We start from the raw sequence: 13314 nt of genomic DNA, 5'->3' as shown, positions 1-13314 counted from the left end.
AAAATGTCAACAATGGATGAGAATCAACACTGGAGAGTTAAAATGGGACACACAGACAGACACGATGAAAATACAGTGACATTGTCAATCCAACTATTGAAATCTTATCTAGATGGTAAAGTATTCCTAACCTTTGGACATTTTTACTTTTTGTAAAATTAGAGCCAGAAATTTCAATTTATTTTATTTGGTTCTTATGTGGTGAAGCAGTTTATCACCATGGAAAGAAAAATGATAAACAGTTCAGAAATATTATTTGCAACTATGCCTCAAAAACTTATCTGTGCTCCTTCTACTGTAATTGCAGAATCTAGTTCTGCACCTGTGGACATTTAAGTACAAACTGAATGTTTTGCCAGGTCTTCTCTGCAAACAATAACAACCCCCCCACACCCCCACAAGATCTGTCCGATTAGATGAAAGTACATATGAAATCAAATTTCACATTCCTCAATAGTTTTTAAGTTTGCACTTTGATTGGGCTATTTTAACTCATGAATATGCTTTGATAGAAGCTGTTCATCTGAAGTTCCGGATGCTTGTTTGGGATCATTTAAGTCTCAAATCTTTTGCTCAGACAGGTTTTCCTTTTCGTTCACCTTCCGCTGAATTCAGAGAAGCTTCCATGTCCCTGTTGATTGCTTTCAGTAGTGGCTTTCTTTTTACCCATCTTCCAAGTATGACACACATCGTCTTTAAGACGTTGTATTATTTTCACTCTCCTGTTACCACAGCTCTGTATGACATGTGTTGGTCTGTCACATAAAGTGGCAATAAAACGATATGAAGTTTGTCACTTCTAAATTAACAATAAGTACAAAAAAAACAAGGTTTTAAAACAATTTTGCAAGGGAATGTAATTCAAAGTCTATGTTTAAATGTGAAAAAGAAGTCTGCTGTCACTGATTGACTTAAAAATAAATTCTTCTTTTCATCAGTAGTTTGACAGTATGGAATGGAAAGTTAGATGAGTAAAAGGAATCTTAGTGAGTTGTACAGATTGTCTTACAAAAAATATATCTGTATTGATTGGCTGCACAATATAAATCAGTTCAGTATCAGGATAAGGATTTATCTATTAAAATTATACCACCAAATGCCATCTTTTCAAAATGGGTTGCAGATAGAGAGGAGAAGAGACCTTTTGGGATACATATCACATGTGTCTCACCTAACACCAGGCTACCAAGAATATATTGAGAAATTGTGTCTGCTTTGAATTTATTAACACAGACCAGAATTAAATCAATAAGGGAGACTTGGCTTGTCTTCAAGAGTGACCACATGCTGACGAGCATCTATTTATCAGACGTAGTTTGCTTTGAGCAGAGAAAGCGAGAGTTCTACTATTTTTAAAATCTCTTTTAGCTCTGACCAGTCACACTTTCTTCAACACAACCATAAGAAGGCAGTTTGTATTTCAATGCACAAGGACATGTGAAAGCATTGCAATATTTTCCACAATATATTAGTTGCATGCGTCTCACACACCAGACCTGACAGCTCGAGAGGCCTCCCTTTCCACGAAAGACTCACTGTGTGTGTATTCACCGAGGGTTGTTGGCGTCATCTGTTGTGAAGCAGCTCTGCACATTTGAACATCTAGTTCTTTTCATCATCGTCATAGCATGCGGAGTCTGAGTGCCGAGAGATCACGTTGGCTCGTGCAACACAGACGCTGTGGTAAAAAAGAAGCTGTGCCAAAACCTTTTTTTAATGAGGGACAACCAGTGGGAAAGCTCTAACACTCGGCTGGCTGACCACTTGAGTCATTTCATCAGTCTGTCAGTGGCGAACAAATTTGCAAGGAATTGCCTACAAAGCCAGCACACTGCTGCCAAAACCCATCTGAGTCACAAATGAAGTGCTGTGCTGTTAAATCTGAGACTTGCTGTGATGTAAGAATCAACGGCACATAAACATGTAAAGTAGTCCTAACAGAGCCACAAAAGCAAAAGTAAACCCACTTACTTCTGGAGAGATTAAGATGAAGTTCTTGTACCAGAAACAACTAATAACAATACTGACTTGTGCTGTAAAGTGCTTCTTCTAACTTGTATAAATAATAAAGTGCACTGCAGATGTTTTCATACGCCATAATTTTCTTCAAAAACTTTAATGTACCGTATTTAGTTGCATTGTGTGTGATAGAGCAACAACAAGTAGAGAATAATTGTGACTTGGATGGAAATTATCCGCTAGGATATTTTTAAATTAAATCCAAAGGAATAGCCTTTAGAAGTCACATATTTACGAAATATTTTCTATCTGTGTGTGATTAAATTACATAAATGTACCCAACGTGTGTAACGTTTTAGCCTATGTGAAATTAAAATAAAGGAGACCTGGTGTAATATCAAGATCTGTCATTTGTGTTGCCTTTAACGGCTTGAGAGCATGAATATTGGAAACAAGGGTGGAATTTAGAATGTCGACTCTGCCATGTTACTTTTGCTGTGATATTACCATCTCTCATTTTTCACACTCAGGTATCAAGCGAATGGGAATTTCATCTTGGTGCTGTTTGAGTGCCCACAGGTTTCAGTTAACTATTAGCCAAATTAACTAAAAAGCAAACGGCAACATCGCATTATACGTTTAGTTTTGAGCATCCAGCATTCGGAGGCGAGCGAGTAGTTCTTGAAGTAGACAGCATGTCGTAGTGCGTGATTAAATTATGTTATTCTTTGGTGATTGTGGCGATATTTCTATTGCTGACGTGTCCTTAAATCAAATCAAACTTTATTTGTATAGCACATTTCAGCAGCAAGGCATTTCAAAGTGCTTCACATCAAATCAAACACAAAAATACAATGCAACATAGAATCAACAATAAAAACACATCAAGTCAGATTCCATCAATAAATTTGCAATTGATTACGTTTCAAATACAACTCTAAACAAGTGGGTTTTTAGTTTAGATTTAAAGGAAGTCAGTGTTTCAGCTGTTTTACAGTTTTCTGGAAGTTTGTTCCAGATTTTTGGTGCATAGATGCTAAATGCTGCTTCTCCTCGTTTGGTTCTGGTTCTGGGGACGCAGAGCAGATCAGAACCAGAAGACCTGAGAGGTCTGGAAGGTTGATACAACAGCAGCAGATCTTTAATGTATTGTGGTGCTAAACCATTCAGTGATTTATAAACTAACAACAGTATTTTAAAGTCTATTCTTTGAGCTACAGGGAGCCAGTGGAGGGACTTTAAAACTGGTGTTATGTGCTCTATCTTCCTGGTTTTAGTGAGAACACCATGTGTTCCTTAGCACAGGAACACATGGTGTGTGAGAGGTGTGGCACTTGTGGTAAAATCTTTTGACTTGACTAGTCAAAGGTGCAATATAGTGAGTGTTACCAGAGTGTTATTCTATGGTTTTGTCTTTTTACACCATTGAAACAAACCGTAGAAGTGAAATATTTTGATGAAGGAATAACAATGCTTATTACACTGAACATACCAGCCCCGTGGTGAAACATGGTGGTGACAACATAATGATGTTAGGATGCTTTTCTTCAGCAGGAAGATGGAAGCTGAAGGGAGTTATTGAAAGGATTGAGATAAGACCCGGGTGATCCTCGAAGAAAACATGTTAGAGGCAGCAAAAGATATGTAAGCCTAGCAGAGTCTTGCAGCTGCAATTTCAGTGAAAATATATAACTTTGCAAGGCACTGCAGTAAGAGCACCTCTGGAAATCTCTAATCTGGACGCGTCTTTCTGCTACCAGTGAATGAACTGCAATGGCAAATAAAATCTTCCTTTCAATTTTTTTCAACAGAATAAGGTGCAAATTTCAACAGCTTGCTTTTTCCTCACATGTGTGTGTAACATCTGATTTCAGTCAGCCATCCAAACCCTTATTGGAATATCAGCCACAGGTGATTTTTTTCCCCCTCCTTTCTTTTCTCTATCAGTGGTGCTTTCATGGTCTGCAGGTTAAAAGCCCTTCCAGATGGCTAGGCGTATTTAGTCAGAATAAAACCTCGGGCAGCGTCTGTGAGACACACAACAAGTTGGTTTATTTCTTAGTGAATTATTTCGCTTTCCTCTACCTGCTGATTATCTCATCAAGGCTTCCCGGTTCTCAGCATTTTATTGTTTCCCCTCCAAAAACAGCTCCCCTTGATTTCAGGCTACACTTGAGGGAAGGACATTTGTTTGCCAGTTGGCAGTCTCGCAGAGTGATTACCTTCAGTCATGGCATTTTATCTCTTTTAAAAGAAGTCCCTCCATTCACTGTGAATAATTGAGAATTTTGCCACCATTGGAGGTTTAAATGACTGATTGTGTTAACTTAACAGACCACTTTGAGTACGTCCACGATCATGGTGCCAGAACAGAAGAATCCAAATGTGTGGTGCCTTTTCAGACCTCTGACAGGTGGCTCTTTTAAGACTACTGGAATACTGTTGGGCCACTGTCTATGACCTGGAAGCAGCCAGCGGCAAGAATGTCTTAATGAGTGACCCGTAGGAATAAAGTGAAGCAAAATAACATGCACACAAAATTGAAGTGCACTTCCTTGAAATGTAAAGAAAAAGATTTGATTAGTGTGCTATCACTGTGCCTTGGAAAAGTATTAATGCCCCTTGAACTCAGTGTGTTCTTTCACAATGATAGACTTTATTGTATTTATTTTATGCTAACTAAGAAAACACAATTTTGTTACGATTTCAAAAAACCTTTGTACATCTGAAAATTGTGGCATTCATTTTTATTCAGCCTCCATGAATCAAAACCTTGAGGAACCACATTTAGGATGTCAAGAAAGTTAGTTTCTATTCAGATTTAAGTCTGGACTTTTCATGTTTGAGAAGTCAGCCTTTCTCAAACATCAGTGTAGTGATGGCTAAACTTTGTTCAGTGGAGTTTTGTTCTGCTGGAAGGCAAACCTCTGCTCCCACTGAAGAAAAACATCCTCATATCACGATGCTATTGTGAGTTGCAATAGTGATGGTGTGTTCAGGATGTCGAACAGCATTAGTTTCCTAGCAAAGATAGCATTTTGCATAATGGCCAAAAACATAAACTTTGGTTTCATCTGATCAGAACACCCATTTAACGTGTTTGCCACACGTTTTGTGATAAACCCTAGGAGTCTGTCTTTCCTTTCAGAAAGACAAACTCCTTTTAAAGGAGTCTGTCCTTTAAGAAGGACATTTTTTAAGGTTTTATTGGCTCTAGTGGCCTGTATTTGATAGTGAATTGACAGAAAATTCACTATTTTCACCATTGCAACCACTGGAGGTTTAAATGACTGAAACAAGAGAAGGGAGCAGACACGCGGCAAAGGTCGCCAGGCAGGGAATCGAACCTGCGACAGCCGGGTTGAGCTTAATCCCTGTGCCACCACAGCACACCTGGACATTGTTCTAAAACTTACTAATATTTAACCTTCTCCAAAACTATCTATATACATGTCTGGTGTATCTTTTGTGAAGTTAATGTGGTTTGTTGACTAGTTTTCTCTAATGTACCTCTGATTCTTTCACAGCTTATATTTATTTAAAGAAAGTTTAACTAGTGAACCAACTGCTAAGATAATTAGTTCCACTAGATTTTGTTTCAAAGTTTCACAGTAAAGAGGGTGGAAGACAAAGTCCTGCCTGACTTTAAACTTAAAAGTCCTCTTCCACTTCATAATTATGCACTACTTAATGTTGGTCCAATGCACAAAATCTAAATATAGTGACTGACGTTTCTGGTAGTAAGGTGATAAAACATATTAATGAGCAGTCATGAAAGGCACTGTATCTGATGAAATATTTCAGTTTGAAAACAAGGTCTTGACCTTTTCAAACTTTTGGAGTGCCATTTTAAAAAATGAACTTGTAGAAGCTCTCTGCATACTAATCACACCGACTCAGCTCAGCAGAGAGGATGAGGAGAGAACAATTGTTTTTCACAGGCCTTGAGGCATTTGTCTCCTTCATCAACCTGACAACTTTAGAAAAGCCACGGCTAATCTCCAGCAACTCGGACAGAATAGGAATTGTTTCATTTCAGGAGAAGGCTTCTAAATCTTCCTAACATGGAGATCATGCATTTAGATGTATTTATTTTTTGTAGCTGCACATAAGTTTGAAGCACACAAAGACAACCTGTATATACACTGGCTTATGGGATAGCATGTAATTTTCAGAAACTCCACTAGAGGATGCAACCCACCCAAACTAAAATGCTCTTGTTCCTGGTCAGTAAACATACATAAACACTACTTAAAGTGGTGCACGCGGTGCAATCGGAATGTTAATCTATATTTGAAGCATTTACTGAGGTGTATCCTACAGGTGGGAATATCAGCTGTAACCTCTTGTTTCTGGCTCCTGGTCGAGCCATGCTCCGCACTAATTAGCAAAGAGCCAGCCCTCCTGTTTGGCCTAAATTAATTAATCAGTCCTCATTATGCACACTGCTCCTCTGTAATTGCCAGCACAGGCACAGTGATGAATGATAACACAGAAAACATTCTCATTAATGTGGAAAAGTGTGTTCCCACCCTTATAATGAGACAGCTCTTATCCACAAGAGCCTTTTGCGCACAAACACACTTTGACACAAATTGCGCGTTGACCGAGCCTATAGGAATGCTGTTTCTCAAGCTAAACGGAGCGGACACAGAGGTAACGGCGGGGTCTGCGGGGATCAGAGGGGCTGCCACGACAGCCACGCCTGACCGACTTTGAGATAAACTAAAGCTGGACGTGGCGCTATTAATTTACAGTGAGCTGCCTCTGGTGGCCCAGATTAAAGCAAACATCCAACAGGTAGAATTTCAAGAGAAATCCGTGAATGAAAATCAGATTACCTTAAACCAAACTTGTTTACATACGTTTTGTTCTCTGAGCTTTGTTATCCGAAGTACTCTGGTAGACTTTCAACATCAGAGATTTATCACAGAGTTCTAATCTTGACCTAAAGATCTGAGAGAGATGCCGGGTCACACAAAGCCCTGTGTGGCATTCAGACACTGTGTACTATTTCTTAGTATGCCTCACGCTATTATTTTGTGGAACAATCCATGTGATGGCTCATATCTTAGTGCTTGTAAGCCTGAAAGATAGCTTAGGAAAATCCTGTCCTTCACAAATGTCACTGAGAGGTGTGCAGTTGTATCTGCTTGTTTCGTGTTAATTCAACCAGTAAGAGAACATCTACCAGAAAGGTATAATTCTTCCCTGTCTTTTGACATTTTTCTTTCAAAATTCCGTTGTTTTCCTCACGGTATGATTTTACAATTCCCACTAACATGGCTGTTCAGCAAAACTGAAATCTTGTTGCTGCTTTCATCAAACAGCTTTTGGTAACACAATTCGATTTTGTTTTGCAAATAAATAAATGATTGAAATAAATGAAAAGAATGGAAAATATGAAAGAATATTTTGAATACTTAGCCCAACACTGTTTTAGCCTGGCTCAGGATCTTCACGCAATATTTAACTCTCTCCAATCCAAAAATATTTTGGGTTATGCACAAACTTATTTTGCAAAGCAAATGTTTTCATCTGATTGACATATTGGAATGTGATCATAAGAAATATCTAATTTAATAACCAACAAATAAACCCTTAGGTGTCAATACTGAGATGAGGTTACCCACTGAGCATTGAAAATACATTTGAATAATATCAAACTGTTCATAACCATCTAGACTAAAAAGGCATATGTTTTGGTACGTCCATCTTTCGTCCTTGCCTTTTCCTGTAGGGTGGCTGTTGTCTGCCTTCAGCTGTCATTAGGGAAGAGGTTGGGGACACCCTGAGCAGGTTGCCACAGAAACACACAAAACAACCATGCACACACACATGCACCTAAGGCCACATTAGAAAGACCAATTAACCCAACAGTCATGTTTTTGAACTGTGGGAGGAAGTTGGAGAACCTGGACCACACATGGTCAAGGAAAACATGCAGACTCCATCCAGAGAGACCCCAGCCTGGGATTCAAACCCAAGACCTTTATACTGCAACTTAATAATGCTGCCAACTGCTCCACCGTCTAGACCCTATTTTGGGACCTAATTTTAAAAATGGCCATTTATTAAACAGGTTTTTGTCTAAATATAGACTTACTTCACCTGAGATTGACAGGGATAAAAAAGAACAAGGAATGTCTGGATTTGAATTTAGGATTTTTAATATAACCTTGAGTAGAATATCTCAAGAAATACACACTTTAAGTCAGCGGGACCCAAGTCCTTAAGAGTGCCCTCCTTTTAACACATCTGGATCAAATGAATGGCTCTTTAGCAGGCCTCTGCAGTGCCAAGTTACTGCCAGTAACTCAGGAGTAACTTGGAGCTGGGATGCAAAGTTGCAAGGTGGTTATGGATTTATTTACATTGGTAAATAAGTATTGACTTATTAAAAAAACAGCAAATTTGAATCTTTACTTCCAAAATATTCCGCCAGTGCTGCATCATTGCTGTGTTACATAAGAGCAACTTGAGCACAGTTGCCACTGTATGCAGATGTAGTTCTGTTTGGAAATATAATGAATGATCAACAGCAGACGGTTTTCCTTTCATGCAAAGAAAGTGAACGTTATCTCTTTTGATATCAGGAAAGCGTCTGGAAGTCGTGGCACATTCAGTGTTATTGCTTGAATGCTTCATGACGCATTAGATTAAAATGTGTGTCATCTGCCATCCTCCAGTACAATACAGCTTAAATACGTTATAAATGAAAAACAGAAGTGGAAATTAATACATACTGAATCAAATGAAGCAGACTAGAAACTCTGGTGTAATCTGTCTAGCATTTCTGCATGATTTACTAAATTGTTTTTGTAAACCTTATGACTTTCTAAATCAGGTCAATGTGTAGATCTAGCAGTGTTACAGGTCTTTTGCTCAGTAGGTAGGCCACAAAAACACAGAAATAATAAGACAAGACTTGAAAGTGGTGGGACCTGAAGCTGTTTCGCCAAAGAACACACATTTCTGTGTTTTTCTTTTCTTGAACTGGGCATTCGTAAATGTTGACCTTGCCGCCACCTACTCGATACGTTCAACATTTCTGACTGAAATTTCAGATGCCGTACAAGTAGAAATAATGAACAAGCGGATGAAAAATACTTGTTCAGAGCTGGATTTCTGGAACAAATACTAGACAAACAGTGGTCTGTTGCAATAGAAGACATTTCTCTGCGTCCTCAAGAAAAAAAATATGGATATGGAAAAGATAGCATTTGAAGGAATCAACTGCAAGCCTGTGTAAACGAGGAATGCAACCAGTACACCAGCTACAGTCTGAGTCTTTCCTCAGTCTGTTTGGTGGGACCTCAGGCGAATTCCTACCAGCTTAATTTTAACCTCTCGCTGTGCCTCTGCAACAGCTTTGAGCAATAAAACAAATCACTTGTGCTGTATTGTTTTGTGTCAAGACGGATGCACATGCTGAAATGGTTGAATCCCTCATCCGAAACTAGCGGATGAATCTATACAGGATAATGAGACAAGATTTGAATTTCTATACTAACACTGGAATCGTTTCTTTTTTTTGGTTTTAGAGAAATGCTCAATGCACCGTAAAAAGAAATCAAGGTTATGGGTTATTTTTCACTTAATTTGAGACCAATAAGAGGTGCAGAGACTGGAGAAGCAGATGTCTGGGTGTTTGTGTAAGTGTGACTATGTGAGATGGAGCTTGTGAAGGTGAAGAGTGAAGGTGACACACAGTGCGCACGTGTCCATTGTGACATCTGTACGTGTGTGCTGGATTCCATTTGGGTGGACTGGATAAGTGGCTCAGAGTAGTTCACTTGCCAGAGCATATTCATTTCAAAGCCAACTCCGAGGCAAACACCAGGGAAGTGGGAGCAGGGAGGCTTACTGGCTAATCTGGTCAGAGAGCGAGCTGGAAGCAGGACAGAATCCTTAATGTAGGCGGATGTAAAAATGTAAAAAAAAAAAAAAAAAATCTAATTAATGAGTGCTGCCACAGAAAGATTTCTCTTTGTGCACAAGCCTGCTGCGATAAGAAAACAGATGAGCAAGTAACAGAAAAAGTGTGTGTTTGAAGCAAGAGATGGAGTGTTAAACGCTAGCAGCTCAATCTGACCTCCTCCCTGACTCCCCCTGTGTGAGTTCCAGTCTGAGACCTGTGTATGGGCTCTTACACTTGGATGTCAAGCATGATCCTTTTGTCCTCTTCCACATGGATGCCCCAAATGCAGTCCTGCCCCTTGTCGTAGGCCTCGGGCCAATTAGGAGACAACACCACGCCAGCAGAATCTGTGATCTCTCCACTGCACACAGCTGTAACACACAGAGACAGCAAAGTCAACACAAAGAAATAAACTGCAGCCAATTTACAGACGGAGGAATAAGATCGAGGCTCTAAAACGCAAACACTGGTGCAGGGGTCCTGTTTTTTTTTTTTTATTTAATTCAATGAACCCTGACTTTAAAGGACGAGTGCAATGGAATGTGCTCGGCAGGATCGTTGTTAAACTGTGTACCAACAATGAACTACTTGGCGACCGTGACCCAAAAGAGCAAAGAATTTAATTTTCCCATATCTGGCTTTACAAGAACGCTTTTCAATTTTACTCTGTGATGGAGTGACCAGGCAGGCATTAAAGCAACCAAAGTAAGGTCAGCAAATTGTGTGTATGTATGAGTGTGTGGCCTTGTATTTGATACACTGTAAGTGTTTCGGGGTTATGGGTTAGGTTTAGGACTAAGGTGAGAATTGAGTTTCGATTAGGTTTAGGGTCAGGGTTAGGGTTAGGCAACAAAAAGTAATAAAAAAAAATTAATAAAAGTCAATGCAAAGTCCTTGTGAAGACAGAAAGATGTACTATATGTGTACATAAGATGAGTGTGAACAGAGAGCAATAGGTTTAGCAGGCTGTTATTAAGTGCTGTACATAGTCTGTGCTCTGTGGAGAGTTCAATTCAGGGCAGCTATTGTGTGCCTTTAATCTTGAGCACTTGAAAAATCTGCCCTGAAAGCACACATATCAAAGTAAATCATGCCTATAATCTTAAGAGGGAATTTATCATGGATCAGAGCAAACCAGCTGAGGAAGACACAGTTAAATGCTTTTTGGATTTAATGTTTGAACAAAAGACATCACCACCTACTGAAATGATCAAGCAAACACCATGAAATCCTTAGATTGTTAGACCAGGCATATTTGACTTGGATTCTTTTTTTCCTTACTTATTTAAAAAGTAATAATAAAATAAGATTTGATGCATTATAACAATGATAATAATAAGATTGTCATGGCATAATCACTTTTTATTACAAAATACCACAGTGATATAAAATTTACATAAAAACATATTTCATTAAGATTTGAAACACTTGTACAATACGGTCACTGCCTTTATTTAAAAGAAAATATATTCCTTCTAATATTTCCCACAGCTGTTTAAATAATCTACCATCTTAATCACTACATTTGTAATAATTTAAAAATGTATTGGTACATTTAGGCAAAATTTAGCAGCAGTTTTCATAAATGTGCTTAATGGACTGAATATTTTTGTTTCTGATATTCTGTTGTTTTCATAAAAGTAAAAAAAGTTATTAGTTGGTCAATTAAGCATCGTCCTATATAGCCAGGTTGCAGCCAGTGTTTTAACAGATATTCTCCATGTAGCTTACCAGCTGTAATTTTAAGATAATCTTCTTTAGTTTCCAACCCATAATTATGGGTCTTTTTATCAGCCAGAAACATTTCTGAACAGCCAAATGTGACATTTTTATTATCCAAACAAAAAAACAAACAAACAAAAAAGTACTGGCACGATTTTAAACTGACATACAGTGCAACAACAGGTGGGGGAGGGACATTACTGTGTTAGTATGTGCTTCAGATAAACAGTTTGTCTGGGCTCTCATTAGAAGGACTCAACACTAAAGGAAAGACAAAAAAACACTATGATGCCGTTTTTAGAGGCATAATAATATTTTTCTTGGTAAGTTTTTATGTTTTACCTTTTCAGCAGTTATTGCTACGACCACAAAAAAACCTCTAAAACATCTATACTCATCTGTAAGTGTATTATGTTCAGAACTGTTTTCTTTGGTTCCTTAAAGCGCATTTATTTTATGGGTACTTAGCCATAAATGGACAACTAGGTGTTGTGACAAATTAAATCATAGTAACATTATGAAGATTTACTCCCTTCTCACACTGTGCAATATTTTCACAGCTACTTGTAGAATGTGCCAAGGGATGGGAATTGGGAGGAGGTTTAATGGGAGATTGATGAGATACACGTGGAAATATGAGCCCTATTCCCATAGATATGAAGACAGAAAACACAGAGGAAGGCACACTGAGCAGGATGTAAATGGGTCAAAATGGGATTCGGACAAAATCTATTCGCTTACCCCTGCAGGCGGGTTCCGTCTCGTTCCACTGTGGGTTTTGAGAATCAACGCACTCAATCACTACGGAACCTTGCTCCAGTGTGTAGCCAGGATTACATGAGAATTCAACTACCGCTCCCATGCTGTAGGTGGAGTCACTGCTGCTGAAGTTGCCATACTTTACAAAAGGCTCATAGCACATCCCCTTTGCGAAAGCTGCATTAACAAAGTAAATAGTTAGGGACCTGTGACATTACGTGTACAAACGAATCACTCTGCAGTGCGCGTGATCTGCTTGCCTTCGTATCTGATGGCTGCTCCAGTGGATGTCATCGTCCCATCTGTGGTGAACTCCACAAACAAGTAACGGCCGGTGCTGAGCACGCCCTCGTTTGGCAAGTATTCCACTTCGTAGGAGTCGTATACAGGAGGAGAGTCAATGTTGTTCCCATTTTTTATCAACAGCCTGTTTAGAAACACACCAGCGAAAATAGTCCTGTGAATTGGACTGGAAAGTAGAATAAGAAAAAAAGAACTTTCCACGAGACTCTTCTAGTTGCAGTTGCAACAACTGTGTGGTAATATCCCAGATCGGTCTTGTAATAAGGCGAATGATCATGCATGACAGCAGCTACGTCGATCAGTAGATTCAATTGAAAATGTAATGAATCTGCTGTCCCCTATTTCATGCTACATCAGCCTCCTCAATTCACTGGACTTAAAGAATGCTCTTAAAGGATTGTAGTGACAATACATGCTTTCAAATTCATCCATTACTCTAAAGACTTTGGTCATTAATGACCCTTGAGAATGTAATGCTCATGGATAATGTCATTCAGATGGTGAGGTTAGGGCTTGATAGTATCAGCTATTAGCTAAAGAAAAACACAACAGTAAGTCCACTGTGTTGACTTGTCCTGCAATTTCTTCAGATCTTAATCCCAATGAGTATCTGTGGGATGTAGAGTACAAATAATTAGTCTAAACTTTAC

The 13314-nt window shown here is 38.8% G+C and overlaps 1 protein-coding gene across 3 annotated transcripts in view; it reads right to left on the bottom strand.

Moving 5' to 3' along the window:
* LOC122844852 (seizure protein 6 homolog) overlaps window positions 1-13314 on the bottom strand; it is a 118617-nt gene that overhangs the window by 8283 nt on the left and 97020 nt on the right. For all 3 annotated transcript variants that reach the window (XM_044140668.1, XM_044140669.1, XM_044140667.1), the window contains exons 7-9: window positions 12622-12788; window positions 12344-12538; window positions 10113-10251 (exon numbers count right to left, since the gene is read on the bottom strand). In XM_044140668.1, the coding sequence (XP_043996603.1) occupies window positions 10113-10251; window positions 12344-12538; window positions 12622-12788 (501 nt within the window). The remainder of the gene's footprint in view (window positions 1-10112; window positions 10252-12343; window positions 12539-12621; window positions 12789-13314) is intronic.

The sequence above is a fragment of the Gambusia affinis genome, linkage group LG15, assembly GCF_019740435.1.
Source record: "Gambusia affinis linkage group LG15, SWU_Gaff_1.0, whole genome shotgun sequence".
Lineage (NCBI taxonomy): Eukaryota > Metazoa > Chordata > Actinopteri > Cyprinodontiformes > Poeciliidae > Gambusia > Gambusia affinis.
Note: the sequence above shows the minus strand (reverse complement) of the source record. Positions and strands in the feature narration are given on the sequence as shown.